General features: G+C 46.3%; 1 protein-coding gene across 6 annotated transcripts in view; it reads left to right on the top strand.

Annotated features, from left to right (window-relative positions):
* ANKRD17 (ankyrin repeat domain 17) overlaps positions 1 to 18786 on the top strand; it is a 191630-nt gene that overhangs the window by 120623 nt on the left and 52221 nt on the right. For all 6 annotated transcript variants that reach the window (XM_088448357.1, XM_088448358.1, XM_088448356.1 and 3 more), the window contains 8 exons: positions 4926 to 5068; positions 10815 to 11028; positions 12668 to 12843; positions 13867 to 14029; positions 14117 to 14212; positions 16988 to 17104; positions 17242 to 17413; positions 18057 to 18489. In XM_088448357.1, the coding sequence (XP_088304483.1) occupies positions 4926 to 5068; positions 10815 to 11028; positions 12668 to 12843; positions 13867 to 14029; positions 14117 to 14212; positions 16988 to 17104; positions 17242 to 17413; positions 18057 to 18489 (1514 nt within the window). The remainder of the gene's footprint in view (positions 1 to 4925; positions 5069 to 10814; positions 11029 to 12667; positions 12844 to 13866; positions 14030 to 14116; positions 14213 to 16987; positions 17105 to 17241; positions 17414 to 18056; positions 18490 to 18786) is intronic.

Raw genomic sequence — 18786 nt, 5'->3', positions numbered from 1 at the left:
CCTCCCATGGTGGATGCGGCAGTGGCCCGTTTGGGTAAGCAAACTGCGCTTCCCGTTCAGGGTGTTACGTCCTTCAAGGATCTGCTGTATAAGAAATTGAAAGGTTGCCTTAAGTCCATATTTATTGCCTCGGGGGTCGTTATTCGCCCTTTGCTGACCTCTGAGTGGGTCACTCGGGCCATGGAAACCTGGGCGACAAGCACGTTGCTGGACTTCAGGGGGACTTGTCCAGAGAGGCATTAATGGATTTGGGGGAATAGCTTTGCGGTGCAGCTGAATGTGTGAGTCCGGCACTCAGGTGGCATCCAGGGTCTGGGCGATGGCAGTTTCTGCTTGGAAGACGCTCTGGCTCTGTGCCTGGGAGGCTGACTCTGAATCCAAGTGGTCTTTAAAATCTCTCCCCTTCGGTGGGGCATTCCTTTTGGGACTGAGTTGGACACCATTATTGCCCAGGCTGCCAGGGGGAAAGCACTTTCCTGCCCGTGGTGGCCCAAAAACAGCGGGTCATACGGCTTCAGGGCGGGGGGGCGCGTCTACTAGAGGTCAGACTCCCCCGAGGCTGGTTTTTCCCCAGCAGGGGCTCTGCTCCTCGGGGCAAGTTCTCGGGTACTTACAGGCGCTCGAGCCAGGACTCCGGAGAAGCCTAGTGAGTGACGAGGTCTCTGCCCAATAACGTCCGCCTAACCCCGACCGGACTGGGTGGGCAGAGCCTGGGTGCAGGGCATAGTCTCCCGAGGATATGTCATCGACCTCAGGGGTCCGTTGTCGCAACGTTTTTTCGCTACGAGCCTTCCCCGAGACACGGAGAAGAGTTTGGCCTTGGACTGGGCCATCAGTTCTCTGCTTGCAGAAGGAGTTGTGGTTCCAGTTCTGGTGTCGGAACGGAAATGGGGATTCTACTCCAACCTCTTCCTTGTTCAGAAGAGGTGCCATTGGGCAATGGCACCTATTGCCCAATCTTGAATCTTCGGGCTTTGAACACCAGACTGTGGGTGGACAGATTCCACATGGAATTTCTCCGCTCAGTGATCCAGGGAATGTCGGTCAACGAATTTTTGGCCTCGCTCGACGTCGTTCCTATTTGGTCAGATAATCATTTTCTTCTCAGGTTTGCAGTCGGCCCGGCACACTATCAGTTCCAGGCTCTGCCTTTTGGCTTGGCAACAGCCCCACACATCTTCACAAAGATCATGGCGGCTGTGTCGAGCCTGCTGCACAAGGACGGGATAACAGTCGTTCCCGATTTGGACGGTCTGCTGGTAAAAGCAGATTCAGCTTCCCAGTTGCAGGCCCATATGTGCCACACTGTGCAGGTGCTTTAGGATCATGGCTGGATCCTGAACTTTGCAAAATCTCACCTGACTCCTTGCCAGCTCCTGATGTTCCTAGGAGTCATCTTCGACACCTCTCCAGCGAGTCTTCCTGCCCGAGTCCAAAGCCCCGGGCCCTCCAGGATTTGGTCACGACTGTGCTGTCAGTATCTCGCCTGTCCATCCAGCTGTGCATGAAGCTGTTGGGTATGATTGTCTCCACCTTCGAGACCATCCTGTACGCCTGTTTCCACTTGTGAGAGTTCCAGTGGGAAATTCTCCACAATTGGACAGGTCGCATGGAGAACCTCTCCTCTCAGCATCTGGTTCTGTCGGACAACACTCTTCAATTCCTTCAGTGGTTGCTGGTTTCCGATCACCTACTCCAAGGTCACTCCTTGGCTTCTCCAGACTGGATCATTGTGACCACCACAGATGCAAGTCTCCTCGGTTGGGGAGTTGTGACATCGAACCTTTGTTTTCAGGGTCTTTAATCGTCATCAGAGACTGCCCTGCCGATCAATGTACTGGAGCTCCGTGCCATCTATTTGGCTTTGTTGGGAGCCCAGTCTATCCTAGCCGGTAGGCCAGTACGTATCCAGTCTGACAACGCCATGGCTGTGGCGTATGTGAATCACCAGGGTGGCACCAAGAGCATGGCAGCAATGGTGGAGGCTGCCCACATTCTCTCTTGGGCAGAGACCTTTTGTTACGGCTCTCGGCAGTGTTCATGTTCATTCCGAGAGTGGAGAATTGGGAGGTGGACTTCCTCAGCAGGAACACCTTCCTGCAGGAGGGAGTGGTCTCTCCATCCGGAGGTCTTCCAGCAGTTTGTACGAAGGTGGGGTCTTCCAGAGGTAAACCTTATGGCGTCTCGGCACAATTACCAGGTGCCCAGATTTTGTGCGAGGTCCAGGGACCCACTGGCCTTTGCAATGGATGCCATGACTGTCCGGTGGCTGTTTCGGCTGGCATATCATTTTTTTTTTTTTTTTTAACTCCGATTCCCATTACCTCTGATACTCCGGCGGATCAAGGAGCAACACGTTCCGGTGATCCTTGTGGCTCCGAACTGTCCGCGGGGCCTCACGATCCTTCTGACTTTTTGGGTTTTAAGTCAGAAAAGTTACCGTAGGTCCAGGTTGGCGCCTTCCGCAACGGCCAGATCTGCTCCTGCAGGCTCCGTTTAAGCACGAGGACCTTCCTTAATTGGCTTTAACGGCCTGGCTTTTGAGACAGCTCTTAAGGGCTCAGGGGTTTTCCCTTTATGTGGTCCGTACTATGTTGCGGGCATGGAAACCAGTTTCGTCGCGCAACAGTCACAGGGTCTAGAAGATTCACATCTTGTGTGAACGGCGCAAGGTTCACACATCCCGTTTTCGCCTGCCAAAGTTTTTAGCTTTCCTTCAGGGAGGTCTAGAAGCCGGCTTGCGGCTTCGCTCCTTTAAAAGTTCATATTTCGGCTCTGTTGATATTTATTTTCAGTGACATTTGGCCTTCCTGCCAGAGGTTTGGACTTTATTGCATGAAGTGTTGCAGGTTCAGCCATCGGTGGCTCCGTGGGATCTGACCTTGGTCCTCTCCGCTCTTCTGTGGACCTTCGATTTGTCACCTGGAAATTGGTTTTCCTTATGGCCATTGCCTTGGTTTGGTGGGTCTCTGAGTTGGTGGGCTTTGTCTTGCAAACCACCGTTCCTCATTTTCCATGATGATAGGGCGGTACTCTGAACTGCACCTTTTTGTTCCAACCGAAAGTTGTTTCGGCTTTCCACTTAAACCAGGACATTTTGTCTGTCCTGTGTTTTCCCCATCGGAGACCTCCCTGGACGATCTGACTCTGTTGGACTTCGTCTGGGCCCTGCGGATCTACTTGGACAGGACTTCGGCCCCCTGTCGGACGGATTCCATACTGGTTCTCTACGACGCTCAGAAGCGTGGCTGGCCGGCTACGAAGCAGACAATCTCGCGTTGGAACCAATCAGTGATTTCTCAGGCCTATTTGGATTCAGGGCGACCGGCACCTGCCAGGGTGTCTGCTCATTCTACGAGGGCAGTGGCGACCTCCTGGGTGGTGCGCCACGGGTCGTCGGTAGAACAGGTCTGCCGCGCAGCTACCTGGTCACCTGTCCACACGTCCAGAGCATTATAAGAAAATGAAAGATAATCTAGATCAGTACAAGACTGCCTAGGCAAGCTTGTTACAGAAATCGGATACAAAGCGGTTATTGCTTGGTTCCTTCCAGGTACTAGTCTTTTCTTTAAAGAAAATCTGCAGATGCACAAATGAGTTTAAAAACAGTAGGCTTAAAGCACATTTTCAAAGAAAAACTACTGTCTGCACCCCAATATGTGTAAATTTCATTTGTAAAACAGACAAATCTGACTTTTTAGACTCCTTAATGCATGTGGGGAGCAAAGGCTAGCCCATATGGTCCAATCCCACAGAAGAACTTCTGTAGCACAAATTGCTGAATTAGCTAAAGCTGACTGATGGGTGTCAGAGCACACGGTGTAATGCAGCTTATTGCGTAGCCGCAGACTGGCTGACCCCTGGTGAAAGCTCTGGTAGATCATGAAGCCATGGAAGAAGGTGGCCTGGTCTGATCAAAATTTCTTTCACTTCAAGTGGAAAGCCGGATACCTGTTTGGTGCCAACTCTTCCCCAGGTAAACAGAGTGCACTATGGGAAAAAGGCAACCCGCAGAGGTACTGATGCTCTGGGCAATGTTCTGCTGGGAAACATTGGGCCCTGGAATTCATGTGGATGTTACTTTGACACATATCGCCTAAGTAAACATTGTTGCATACCACGTATACCCCTTGCATGGCAATGGTGTTCCCTGATGGCACTGGCCTCTTTCAGAAGGATAATGCGCCCTGCCACACTGCAAAAATTGTTAAAGAATAGTTTGCGGAATATAAAAGTTTAAGGTGTTGACTTGGCTCCAAAGTCCTCAGATCTCAATCCAAGTGATCATCTTTGGGATGTGCTGAAACAAACAAGTCTGAGCCATGGAGGCCCCACCTCGCAATTTACAGGACTTAAAGGGTGTGCTGCAGGTCTTCTGGAGTACATGTTTTTCAGGCATAAGGGGGGTCTATACAATATTAGGCAGGAGGTTTTAATGTTGCTGATTGGTGTATGTATATGTAAAACATAAGAAAGGTGCCTCCTAGTGCAAAACATAAGTGTGATGTGATATAATTTCATAAGTGAAAAGCCCTGTACCAAATGGGAATAAATGTACTTATCTGAGCCACAGAAACATTCAATCCTAGATTCCTTTCTTAAGAACAGTTCTTTGAGGAGAACAGACTGAAGAGCATGCCTCAGGTCTTTTCCCACTCAATCAGGATGACTGGTTCCTAAGCTTGCTCTTGGGCCTTACTGTGGTCACACAGGAGGATCAGGGAGGACAGACCCAGATGTCACACTCACTGCTGGGCTCCAACCAATTGTTTAAGTTGTTGCTCAGTGAGGCATAGTTTGATACCATACTGGCCACACACACTTTTTTGTGCTAATTATCTTTTACTTGAGTCTGCCATAAATGTAAGTTTTAAGTATTGATTTTTTTCTTTGCTACTTTGTGTTTACACTTAAATATTTTTTAGGTGGTTGAGTTGCTGTTGGCTCGTGGGGCAAACAAAGAGCACAGAAATGTTTCTGATTATACTCCTCTAAGCTTGGCTGCATCTGGTGGTTATGTCAATATCATCAAAATCTTGCTTAATGCAGGGGCTGAAATAAACTCAAGGTATGTGGTTTTTACTCCTTCGTGCTCAGTATTTTTATTTTTATTTTTTATTTAATTTCTGATTTAATTTTTTTTAAAGATATTTGGGCAAAATAGATCTCACTGTCCATGTCTGTGTATTTACATGGTCGGATTTCGGAGATTATAGGGTCTTTATATCTGACTCGTTGTTCAAATTATACACTGCTATATCCATTTCTACTTCAGGGTCCATAGGGGGTCCACAGGGTTGACCTTGGGGGTATAGGTTAGGAACCAAATCCGGGCACCACGCAGTTAAAGCTTTTAGCTCCCAGGATGCACTTGGGTCCACTCTCCCTATTACCCCGCCCCCAAGCCAGAGGCACCTCAGTTTAAGTTGGTGCCCGGCCGGAGTCGGGTCACCGTTTAGTGCAGTGGGTAGCTGATTAACAGCCCCTAAGCTTTAGATTTTTTTCTAAAGAACAGTTTTTAAACTTTTACTTTGGATTCTTCAGAGCGGCAGCGTCAGACTGTCCATAGGACGTCTAAGCTGCCGCTCCGTCACCCCGCCGGCGCTGAGACACCAGTACAGATCTGGGGATCTCAGCGGGACCCCAGAGTCTGTACTAGCCGGACTCTGCGGGCGCCCAGGACTGCTGCCGGATCCACGGGGAGCAGGTAAGGTCGCGGATCACTGCTTGCGGTGATCCGCGCATTTAATATGCAGTCCTGTGCCTCCGGTCTCTGGGGACAGACCGGCAGTGGCGGCGGGCCCCCCACCATACCCCGTGTGCCACTAGACCACCAGGGACTTACTGATCGGCGCTGGGAGCCGGCGTCCCGGGGGGTTAATAGCCGGCCAGGGGAGGAAGCTTTCCCTGCTACGGCGGCTCCTCCCCTCAGCTCAGCGCACCTTTCAGTATGTATAGTCTGGCGTCGCTGAGCTGCTTCCTCCGCGGGCCACGCTTCTTCTGAGGTCTCCAGCGGCCATTTTCTTGTGGTGCAGCAGAGATCTCCGGAGATGGCAGTGAGTCCAGTCCCCCTGCGTACCTCACCATCAGGCAGTATACACAGCGCTGAAGCCTTCCCAGACACTGAATCTGGGTAAGTTGAATGCAGTGACATAGTGCAGTATATTGTATGTCATGCGTGTGTGTGTGTGTGTGTATATATATATATATATATCTGCATTGTATGTGACTTATGCTAGTGCTGACTGCCTGTACTTAATTCTCTCACCTGTCAGTATAGGATTTGTTTCATAAAGGGTTCTGTGTGTGCCGGCCCCTTTCACGACCCCCTTGGGCGGTTTGTTTTCTCGGGATCCTCTCGATTGCGGATCGCCGGGCGTGCCCCGTTGTTGTACCTCACTTGGGGTTACTTCACCATACTGCCCTTTTCAATCTCAGGGTATCTCGCAGTTTCTTGCACTCTTCCCCTGTGACACAGACTACCGCTCCCGGCAGGGTTTTTTCGCAGTATATGAATTCCCCCCTGGTGCCACCATAGTCTGTCATTCCCCTTGCAGGGATTACCACAGCCACCCTGGGTGGATGTTTTCTACGAAACGCAAAGTGGCGTGGTTGACGCCCTGTGGTTACTTCCCAGTTGGCTCTGCCGTGAACTGGATACTGTTTTGGGCTCTTTCCCTCTTACATGGGGGGAAGCCTATTTCAGGTATTATTATCCCTGCTTTGGGGCTGGTGGCACGTCCATTCTGGTTAGAGTGAATGTTGACCTGCACCTGTATCATACACCCTCAGTCTTACGTGCCTTCAGGTTCCCTGTTGCTGACGAGCAGGTGGATCGCATGGCGGGACTCTGGCTGTTGCCAGATACGAGGTATTGCAACAGTGTTTGGCCTCCTGTCCCAAATTCCCTGAGGATCATCACGAGCCCCTCCTGGGGTGGATGGGCGTGTTACTCGTCTGATTACAGACGTTGACGCCTCCCATTCCTGCGTGGTCGGATTCTTCGGATCCGTGGGGGGTAACTCTGCCTGAAATCAGTATACTCGCTTTCAGGGCTTGTTACCCATCCTACCATGGTTATAGCATGGTTGGTTAATACTATTGCATACTGAGCTGATGCATTTGTAATGTTTTTTCCCCTCCAGCACGTCTGGGGTTCAAATGTATTTGGTCGCTCACGTAATATATGCAGTTGTCATAGGGGGAAATGCCTATATTGGATATCAGTCTCCTAACTTTCAGAGTTCCGGCTGCGACTGTATCCTCCGTAATACCCTATGGCTGCGCTCTGGGAATGCAGAGGTGCAGATACATCTATAGGGTAGATCTTGTTTGGTCCTGACCTTGACAGGATTGTAGTAACATTGGCAGTACAAGTTTACCGCCTTCAGCTATGCCCACTACAAGGCCTCAGACTAAGTCTATTAAGTCTTTTTGTCCTCTGGGTCAGCCTAAAGGTCTGTTTCTTCATAGACTGTCGGCCTCTACGAGGGCCGACATATCCAGTACCGAGCAGGCCTGGACTGCCAGCCGATCCTGCTTCTGAACCTACGGAAATATCTTCAGCCTGACTAGACAGGCCTACCACTGGGAGATGGCGATTTTCTCAGTTCACCCGGTACTAGTGTCAAGTTGCCGCGGCTACGTGGGTAGGAGGGTACGCCCTCTCTTTGCTCAGGCGGCCTCTTTCCAGGTGATGGTACGCAGGCCCTTATTCAGACCCGAACAGGGCCTTACTCTTCCAGAAAGCTATACAGTTGTTGCGGTAGGAGGAGCTCATTAGGCCATCCCCACTTTCTCAGCGAGTGACTGATTGTTCTGCTTTCTTTCTGGTGCGAGGGCTGAATGGTCCTCTTTGGTCTATTCTCTGTCTCAATTCCCTGAACCAGTTCCTAAAGCTATCTGGGCTCAGGAGGCAATCCCTAGGCTCCATCATACTATATTTGGAACCTGGGGACTTTATGGTATCACTGGATATACAGGACGCGTGCCTACGGGTACTTACAGAGACCTTGCCTCAGCATGGACTGAGATTTGCTGTATCACAGCACTTACAATATTTCAGGCTCTGCCTGTTGGGACTGTCCTCATCCCCACAGGGGTTTACCAGCGTTTTGGATTTTCTGACAGTTCTCCTGTTCAGTATATCCCAATGCTCCTGTACCTGGACGGCCTCATGCTCTTAGCAGGATCCCCGGGGTACTTTACAGCCAGGTCAGGATGACCGTGGCTTCTTCAGGGTGCAGACGTTTAATCAACGGGGAAAAAGTCCTCCCTGCATCCCTCTCTGGGTATTCTTCACCTAGGAGCCCTGCTGGATTCTCAGAATCTGAGAATTCTTCTGGCGTAAGACGGCATCTCCACTCTTCCATTAGGAGTACATGGATGTCTACGCAGTCGACATATGTCTTTACACTCTGGGATGCATGGTCCACTATTCAGTGTCTGCCTTTGGAAGGGTGGAATGGGTTCAGTTCCATTCCAGGCCTTTCCATAATTGGCTTATCTCCAGATGGAACGAGTTTTTTCTGTTGGATCACTGTTCAAACAGTGGTGCTCTCTCCGGAGGCAAGTCTGTCCCTTTCCGGGTGGCTATGGTCATCTCGTCCAGGGTATTCTTTGCTAAGGACAGTGTCTGGTTCGCATGCATTTCAGTGCAGTTGGACGTCTGTCAATTCCACCCTGTCAATTAACTTGTTGGAACTTTAGCCTGTCTTGGGCCTTCACTCTGGCATAACTCTTGTTTCCCGGTGAACCTGAAGAAGTTCAGTCCAACAGGGTCAGGGCAGTGGCTTCCTTTTTAGCAACACTGTTCGTTGGGTCGCAATGACAGGTATGTCACACATTCGGACATAGTCTGAGGGTCTCCTCCCGACCATCTCGGCAGCGTTCATTTGAAGTCCTCAGCCGTCACGACGTGCATCCCGGGGACTAGTCTCTTCCCCAAGAGAGGTTTCATCTCCTGGTGAGCAGGGGGGGCCCCCCTGAGGTGACCCTCCTGGCCTTCTGACTTTATCACACTATGGTGTTACAGTCCAACTCTGGGGGTTCTGAAGCAACCTTCAGTGACTTTGTCGGTAAAGTGGTCCTTCCAATTTGACTACCTGTGTTCTCCGGTCTCCCTTCTTCCTCGAGGGAAGTGTTTCAATCGAGACGGAGATGCTTTCCTGCTGGTGGCTCCTGATTGCCCCAGATGTCAGGGGTACTTGGATTTTCGGTGTCTCTCCATCAATTCTCCATTCCTAATGCTTCACTGCCCGGACCTGTTATCTCAGGGTCCTTGGTTTTGCCTTGTACCTAGGTTGTTTATCTTTGACTGCGTCCCTACAGTGGTCTTACAGCTTTCCTGGCTTTGTCATCGTTGGAATGATTAGAGCACATGGATCAGTTTTTGCTGGGACCTACCACAAACTGTGGCAGCCATAATTTTTATGGTATTGTACCGGTCGATACAATCCTCCGGTGTCCAGGATTTCCTGATATTCTGGCATTCCTTCCGGCTGGCTTGGGTTGCTCCCTCGGCCTGGCCTTCCTGACAGTGCGGATCTCTATGCTCCGCTCTGGTATCCAGTTCATCCTTTGGAGTGTTTTCTGGATTATGCCTCCATTTGTCCTCCCTAGGGACTTTGGGAGTTAGTAGTGGTTCTTCGTTCCCTCCGGGGACAGTCCATGGAACCGCTGGTTGTGATAGCCATTACATGGTCTATTGCTTTGGCTCTCTTTCTCTCAGGGTGTTTATATCAACCAGGTGAGTGTCGGAATTGGGAGCGTTCTCATGTGGCTCCCTCTTCTGGAGGGCATCATGTCAGGGTGTGAGTTGCTCTCACCCTGTGTTTCTTCTTAGTGATTTTTAGGTTCCATTTTATTCTGGAACATGGTACGGCCATTCAGTCCCCAGTCCTCTCGGCTGGTGTGGCCTCATTGACTGTGGTCCGCCTCTGTGGATTTATGTGATCCGTTCAGGTTCCTTACGGAAATCGGACTCCTTATTGGTGGTCTGAGATTTCTGGTTTTAACAGGAAAGGATGGCTGGCCTATAGCCAGATGTTGGCTGGATGGCCTTGTATGTCTTCTTCAGGGGTCTACCCATGGGTAGGCCTTTCTGTTGTTGATGCTTGTTTTTTCTCGGGCCATGTAACCCTCGTGGGTGGCTCGCTGGGGCGCCTTGGCTGTGTTGCCTTACTAGGCGGCCACGTGGGTCTTCTGTCCACACCTTTTTAAGGTTCTAGGCATTGGTTTCCTTTGCCTCTCAGGATGCTTCCTTTTTGGCGACTGATTCTCCTCTCAGCACAGGAGCGTCCCCACCCTTGGTTGAACTGCTTTGGGATATCCCCAAGGTCAACCCTGTGGACCCCCTATGGACCCTGAAGTAGAAAACAAGAGATATGGTAAGAACTTACCTTTGTTATCTCTGTTTCTACGAAGTCCATAGGGTCCACAGGGCACCCGCCCTGACGCACCTGGCTTCATATGGGCTGTGTGGCTGGTCACCGGTTTTCCGTCTCCCATTTCTGTGAGTATGGTTATTGAGTGTTCCAGTTTTCTCTCTTTCTCTCCTCCTCCGGTCTTTGGCTACTTACAAACTGAGGTGCCTCTGGCTTGGGGGTGGGGTTATAGGGTAGTGGACCCAAGTGCATCCTGGGAGCTAAAAGCTTTAACTGCGTGGTGTCCGGATTTGGTTCCCAACCTATACCCCCAAGGTCAACCCTGTGGACCCTATGGACTTCGTAGAAACAGATAACAAAGGTAAGTTCTTACCATATCTCTTGTTTTCTCCATAACTGACAAAGCATATCTTATTTTTACTTCTGCAGAACTGGTAGCAAGTTGGGAATATCTCCTCTGATGTTGGCTGCAATGAATGGTCACACTGCTGCTGTTAAGTTGCTTTTGGATATGGGCTCTGACATCAATGCACAGATTGAAACTAATAGAAACACTGCACTTACTCTGGCCTGCTTCCAAGGAAGAACAGAAGTGGTTAGTTTGCTTCTGGACAGGAAGGCTAATGTGGAGCACAGAGCAAAGGTAAAGAAAACTGATAGAAATGGAGTTGCTTTTAGATGGCTTCTGAAAATTAGATACATTTGGCTATGTGACAGCTGCTTTATTAACCTTAACCTGGTTACACACTATACAGTGTAGAGTACAATATATCATTCCGCCGCAGATCAGAACAATATCTTACACATCCTATAGTGTGTACGCCGGATCCATCGTTCATTGTATCGTCCCATCTGTTGTTCATGATGCGGTGTGATGCAACTAGGATGCACCAGCAGACTGCTGGTTAATTTGATATGCAACACTTGTATACTGCAACTAAGGCTCAGAATTTGTGTATGAAGTGCTTCAATGTAGCGGCTGCAGCTTTTTTCATTCCAAGTTCCATTGTGGTGCGGGCACACAGATATACAAGTGTCGCATATCAAAGTAATCGGCACAGTCTGCTGGTGCGTCCTTGCATTGCAATTTAGATGCATCTTTGGCAAAAAGACACCCGACGCTAGCAGAGTTGCATGGGACCTGGCGGCTCACTCGCGCCAGGCATGTCACGCTGGGTGGCGTATTGAGGCTTGATGTATGAGGACACATCTGCACCACTACATGTAGCTCAACTGTATTTGTGACTCAGCACTGCAGTCAACCACATCTTAATGTTAAACACTGCTAGTCAAATGCTCCTTGCACACTTGTAAATTACTAAACAGAAGAGTGGAAGCTATGCCTCTGCAATTGTCATTCCTCACTATCTTTATACACTGCCAGTGCTTCTGTTCCCATTTTGTAGAGGGAAAATGTGTAGGGAGGGTTATAAGAAGACCTTAACATGCCTGATGGATGTGTGTATTTTCTTACACTTGCTACTCTATGGGAATATTGTTAAACAGAAATCAATAGATTTTAAGTATCTTGCATGGAAGATTTGTTTTTTCCCTTTCCAAGGTCTTCCACATTTCACCATCTAATTTTTTTGTGTGGTGTTCGCAATAATCCATCTTTTCAGCTTGAGGTAGATTTTTTAATTTCCTCTTAAATCGAGACGTCTTGATTCTGGCATTGGATCATAATCTGTCCTCAGAGGAAGGTGAAACTTAATTTATTGGATGGCATTAAAGATCTGTCTAATGTTTTTTACAGGCTCGTACCCATGGTCTGGTGTCCACCAATTGCATGAATGAGAATTATTGTTCAATATTTGTGTGTAATCTTTTTTTTTTTTATCTGTTGGAGAGTACTAGGCCCCCACCCTTTTATGCTCTTGTTCTCATGTTAAAGTTTACCAAGCCTACACATTTTTGTCAGAGGTGAAAGACTTTCTTTTGTGTATTTTTTTTTTTTGTTTCATTTCATTTTATTCTAGTTCTGTTCTTTGTTCGTAAATTAAATAACTGAGGTCTGTGTATTGTGGATATAGAAGAGTAAGCAGTTTAATTTTATTTAAAGTGCCAATGGAGGGGCTCTGTCCTCATGGTCCATCGCCCCCCAATGAATTCATAGAAGATGAATTAACAGAAGTATTAAAATCCTGTTTTCAGTAACATAGAAGTTTTTTGTTTTTTCTGTTTACCGTCCTCCCCCCTCCCCCCCCTCACAAATTTCTAGTTTTCAAACCTCTCTGCTGGTTTAGTTCTACCACTGTTTTATTTATTTATTTTTTTTAAAGACTGGCCTAACTCCTTTAATGGAAGCTGCATCTGGTGGCTATGCAGAAGTAGGACGGGTGCTACTTGACAAAGGTGCAGATGTTAATGCTCCCCCAGTGCCATCTTCACGGGATACAGCTCTGACTATTGCAGCAGACAAGGGCCACTACAAGTTCTGTGAGCTGCTTATTAGCAGGTACATGTATAAGCCATTGTTAAAAGGATATAATTTAACATTTTAATTTGTCCATGTTCAGTAAAATGAGATGTTTGCTACAGTGAATACCACATAGAACCCTTTCTCCCTGCTCATGTCTATATATTTTTTTCATAGGTAAGTAAGACCTTTTGTAAATTCTGCTAGGTGAGTTACCCTTTTGTAGATTAAAAAAAGATAGTATGGTCTCTATGCACCTGTTAAATTGTAGATTAGGCAGGTGGATTTTTTTTCTGTTTGTGGAAATGGTTAGTAATGCTTTTTTTTTTTTTTTTTTAATTTGTCAGGGAAGGTCTTCAGATGTGTTATATGTATGAATAGACATATTTTATAATATTGGAATCCTTTTTGCTTGTTGATTTGTTCATTGTGGTGCACATATGCAATTCACACACAATGTGCACAGCATGTACCTCAGCTCCTGCGTGCCATGTACATTAGGTGGGAGCCTGTGTGTGTGTATGCAGATATATATATCTATCTATCCCAGGTTAGCCTTGAATTTACGGCTATAGTGGTTGTTTTTTTTGTTTTGTTTTTAACTGAAGTCTTAGATTCCTTTGTAGGCGACATTAGTCGTTTTTCCGCCTGATGTCACCACGAAAAGATTTAGTTTTGACACTCAAAAGGCCACGTAAAGTTATCCATGAGAGAGTCTCCACTTAGGTCAGCTTTAGCAATGTTAAGGGTCTGTCCCTGTTCTTTAACGGTTTACGTAGCATAAGACAAGAAAGCACTTAAACGTCTGTCTTCTTTTTTTTTTTTTATTCATGACTTGCTTCACACAAATAACTGCTCGGCGCCCTTTTGTCATACATTAATGTTTTATACTAAAACTTCTTTGACAAATGCTCCATAGAATAGTGAAAACTGAATCAAAATCTGTCCAGTGGTTCTTGAGATTAGCCCAAACAGACAGATGTACACCAGGGACTTTATTATACTATTTATAGATTTGTGTGTATACTATAGCAGTGTTTGTATTGAACCGATTTCTTCCAGGGGAGCTCTTATTGATGTGCGCAACAAGAAGGGGAACACTCCACTTTGGCTGGCAGCAAATGGAGGTCATTTGGATGTTGTTCAACTGCTTGTGCAAGCTGGAGCCGATGTAGATGCAGCAGACAATAGGAAAATAACTCCTCTCATGGCAGCTTTTAGAAAGGTATGTTTTTACTGCAGCAATATTTCAAACTGGGATACAATGTGTTTGAATTGTACCTTGAAATATACATGGTTTTCTGCATTGCAGGGTCATGTTAAAGTAGTGCGTTACCTTGTGAAAGAGGTAAACCAGTTCCCATCAGACTCTGAGTGCATGAGATACATTGCCACTATTACAGATAAGGTAAGGTCTTCCAAGTAAATGAATCAGTGTGTGTGTATATATAGTAGTGTTACTGTCTAGGCTACATTTTTTTTTTTTTTGTGCCTGGTTTTTCTATACCCTTGATGTCTGTGATCTTTGCCATTGCAATGCTGTTTGACCTAGAGCATTTTTGAAAATCTTTTATTTGTATAAATTGCTTCTGTAAAGCATACTTGCCTGCTTTTGTAAATGCATTTCGGGGAGATTGTGAAATCAACACTTGGGGCCTGGTTCATCTTAAAACAGAATTGAAAAGTGACACGAAAAGGGGGCATAGCCGGTGAGGGAGGGTATATGTCCTTGGGACACTCCTCCAATTTGTCACGCTTGGTGGCATACACCTCACTTAGAGGTGCTGGGCTTCCTCCAAGCTTTCCCCTCAAGGTGACTATTCACCGGGCATTGATCGGTCACCGCGACTTTTCCCACCAGCGGGACAGTGCAGACAGGGAAGACTTAGGGTATGTGGTTTTAGCGGGGTGCCACTAAAAGGGCAGGGCGCAGTTTGGCCTTTTAAAACCGGGCAGGTGCGCGCCACCCCCCTAAAACAGGCTAGCGGGAACACTAATCAACATTCCCCTATAGGACCTAGCAATGATCCAGTTAGTTAATCCCGGCAACCACTAGTCGGTGAGCCTTTCTCGGTCTGCTATCTGTAACCGGATCTTACCAGGATTTCTCCTTCTGGAAAAAATTATGAAATCTGCTTCCAGCTGACCTTGCGCACACACCAAGCTTTCTCTCTGCTGCGATTTTGAATTCCTAGAAGTCTTTCCATTTAAAGATATTTAATTTTGTTCCGTTAAGTAAGTTTTAAACTTACAGGAAACTTTACTTGCTTCCATGTTTTGAAAGAAAAAAAAAGACTAATTTTATCTTCAACTACAGCTTACAAAACCGCTCTATGGGTCGACTGTTCTCTATATGGTACTGGGCTGTTCTCACAACTGACGCCAGTCTCAGAGGCTGGGTGGCAGAGTCCATGCTTCCTATCAATGTCTTAAGCTGGGCATCCACTATACAATTGGAATGAAAACCTGGTAATGTATGGGAGCAAATGACAATTGTCCATTTGCTCACAAACACTGGAAAATAGCCAAAAATGGTTGTTCAGATAAATTGGTTAAAACACATAAATTTAACCAATTTGAACAATTTTTGTTTTTTTGTCCTTCTTTCAGTGTTTAAAACCATATGATTGACTGACTGTCATTTGCTCCCATACATTACCAGGTTTTCATTCCAACCAGCCAGATTGGACAGATATCTGACAGAAAATTGTATAGTGGATGCCCAGCTTTAGAGTTCCAAGCTGTGACCATGGCACAACCTCTACTGCAGGGTCATTAGTTGCGGATGCAGTCAGATGATGCTATCTCGGTGGCATACCTCATTCAACAGGGTGGCACTTGGAGTCCTTTAGCAATGGTGGATGCCTCCGGATTATTAAAGGAGTAGATTGACATGTACCAGTCATCTCTGCGGTGTTTATTCCAGGAAGACGAGATCTTCACCCAGGAGAGTGGTCCCTTCACCTGGAAGACTCGGTTGTTGGATCAATGCGATGTCAGATATCAACTTGATAGCATCTCTGCATAACCATTGAGTCCACTCTTCTGCTCCTCATCGATGTCATCATGGTCAGCTGGGAGTTTCTGCTCGTTTACCTATTCCCACCTCTGACCTTCTCTCGCACTATATACGCTTCAGAAATTGATAGTCTTTTGTGGCACCAGATTAGTCTGTGAGAGCATGGTATTCCAATATTCTGGGAATGCTTGAGGCCCCTCCTCTGCACCTTCCCTTACATCCCGACCTTCACAATCTGGGTCTTTTTCGGCACCCCGGGTTATCTCCTCTAGCTTTAACGTGGTAACTGTTGAGCCCGTCATCCTGAAGGCAAAAGGATTTTCACACTTTGTTTAAACAATGTTGAAGGTGAGGAAATCATAAACTGAATAGAGACAAACCATGTGCAACCCCCTTATGTCCTACCATTAGTTCCCTTGGGCCTTAACTTGGTTCTTCATTTCTTGCAATCTGATACTTTTGAACCTATGGAACTTTCTCTTAGCTTTTGCGAGGCATTGTTCTTCCACTGATCAGCTGTGCAGGTCAACAACTTGGCCGTCCGTGTATACAGGGCCATATTAACAATGTGGCGGATGGAACTACAGCTCCACATAATAGGCCCATATATTAATTACTGCCTAGCTGACCACACGGTCGTCCATAAATCCACACACACACACACACACACACTTACACTTGTCACAGCTACTTCACTTCTAAGTACAGGCCCCTGAACAGTTTCAGTTCCAGGCCCATGTGCACCATGCTCCACTTGATGTGAGAGAGAGATTTTTGTACTTTATGTCCTTTTCTCTAATTTCATGGGTGACACTAGACACCCTCCCAGCCCTTCTGTTATGTTCTTACAAGTTGGTTGTAAATTGGTTAATTCATTTTCATAAACCTCCTTTTGAGACTCCTTTTGTGTTTACGTTTTCCCCTTCTCTCCTTCCCCTAGTTTCACCGCTGTCCTTTGAATTTAGTTAGAAATAACTGTATGTTTAGGCTTGTGGGAGGAGCCAAGCTACAAACTATTCAGTTTTCCGAAAATGCCAGGCTCCACACACCACTTGAAATATTTTCCTGATTACCCTTTTTCCATGTTTGTTTGTTTTTTTTTGTTTGTTTTTTCTTCATCCATTTAAAATGGTCTGGTTTAAAGCATCGGTAATGTTCTTTCAGGAGATGTTGAAGAAGTGTCATCTTTGTATGGAGTCAATTGTGCAAGCCAAAGATAGACAGGCTGCTGAAGCTAACAAAAATGCTAGTATCCTTTTGGAAGAACTGGATCTAGAAAAGGTAAAGCCCTTTTTTCCACAGGTTTAAATTCCAAATTCACAAGTAATAATGGGATTCTTCAAACTTAACTATTTAACCAATCTCCTTAATTGTTACATAATTAGTGTAAGTGGTAATTGAGGCATGTCTATTGACAGCTGAGAGAAGAGAGCAGAAGATTGGCTTTGGCTGCAAAGCGAGAGAAAAGAAAGGAGAAGCGGAGGAAGAAGAAAGAGGAGCAGAGGAGGAAGCTTGAGGAAATTGAAGCTAAAAACAAAGAGAACTTTGAGCTCCAAGCTGCTCTTGAGAGAGAAAAGCAAAAAGTTGAAGGTGAACCAGTCTCTAATGATTATTGCATTTAGTATAAATAGTAAGAGATGCATTGTTGTGTCAAACTTGGAATTAACACAACATCATTGCATCTGTATAAGGAACCATAGCAGCTGCACAGCTATATATCGTAGGTCTCTTCAATAGATAGCTTTATTTTTCGCTTTAAAACAAGCGTAGGCAGTAAATGTCTCCAAAAGCTGGGAAAACGTCTAGGAGTAAGGTGATGAATGCAGCAGTTAACATGACACCATCTGTAATGGCCATGATATAATTACCAATATGCTTACATTAGTAGCCTGGCACCACAGCTGTCTTACAGCACTTACCCATCTTACTGTACTGGCATTTGCCTCAATCAGTATTGTAATGTCCCCCCTTCCCTTCACTGCTAAATACATATTCATGCTCATGACTATTAGATAGGCATGTACTGTGATGTGATGTTACTGAATCCAAAACAGCACTGTGTTTCGCTGATGTCTGACATATCGCCCTGAACTCTAACCACATGTTGGAACCCTGTGTATGTGAGCTGTAATTGCCAGGGACCAGGTTTCTGTCAATTTTATTCTTAAACCATAATCTAAAATATGACTCTTGCCTAAACTTAACACGTTTTTTATGTTTTTGTGTTCGTTAGATGAGCCCCCAGTTTTAACAGAGCCGCCTAGTGCAACTACAACCACCACAATTGGCATATCTGCTACATGGACCACTCTAGCAGGCTCACATGGAAAAAGAAATAATACTATTACCACAAGCAGCATGAAGAGAAAAAGCAGAAAGAACAAAATTACTGAAAATGTGCAGATTATATTTGATGACCAGCTCCCTATTACGTATGGGCAACAGGAAAAGCTAAATGGAGAGTCGAAAAGTAGTAGCACAAGTGAAAGTGGAGACAGCGACAACATGAGAATCTCAAGCTGTAGTGATGAGAGCAGCAACAGCAGCAATAAGAGTGACAATCATTCTTCTACCATTGATGGCAGTCTACAGAGCAAAAAGAAGCCTTCTGTTCTAGTGTCCTCTCCAAAGGAAGAAAGAAAAGTTTCTTCTAAAACTTCATTAAAGTGAGTCTATTTTTATGATGTGTTCTAGATTGTGTTTATACATACGGGAATGTAAACTTCTATTAAGCACACTAGTTCTAAGAATATTGTCTGTAAATCTGTGGGTGAAATATTAGGGGTCAATCCAATTAGGAGCGATGTTCTCGCCCCTGTGAGTAAGTGCGGCTGTATGCCGCAGTTAAAATATCTACGGACTCGCACATTTGTTTGCTGTTCCGGTCCGATCGGGCAGTCAGTGAAACGGCTGGCAGATGTATGGGGCCCATTACTTTAGTAGAAACTAACAGCATGGCTATT

This window comes from Taudactylus pleione, unplaced genomic scaffold (assembly GCF_031769625.1).
Source record: "Taudactylus pleione unplaced genomic scaffold, aTauple2 ptg000454l, whole genome shotgun sequence".
NCBI lineage: Eukaryota > Metazoa > Chordata > Amphibia > Anura > Myobatrachidae > Taudactylus > Taudactylus pleione.
This window is presented reverse-complemented; position numbering and strand designations above follow the sequence as displayed.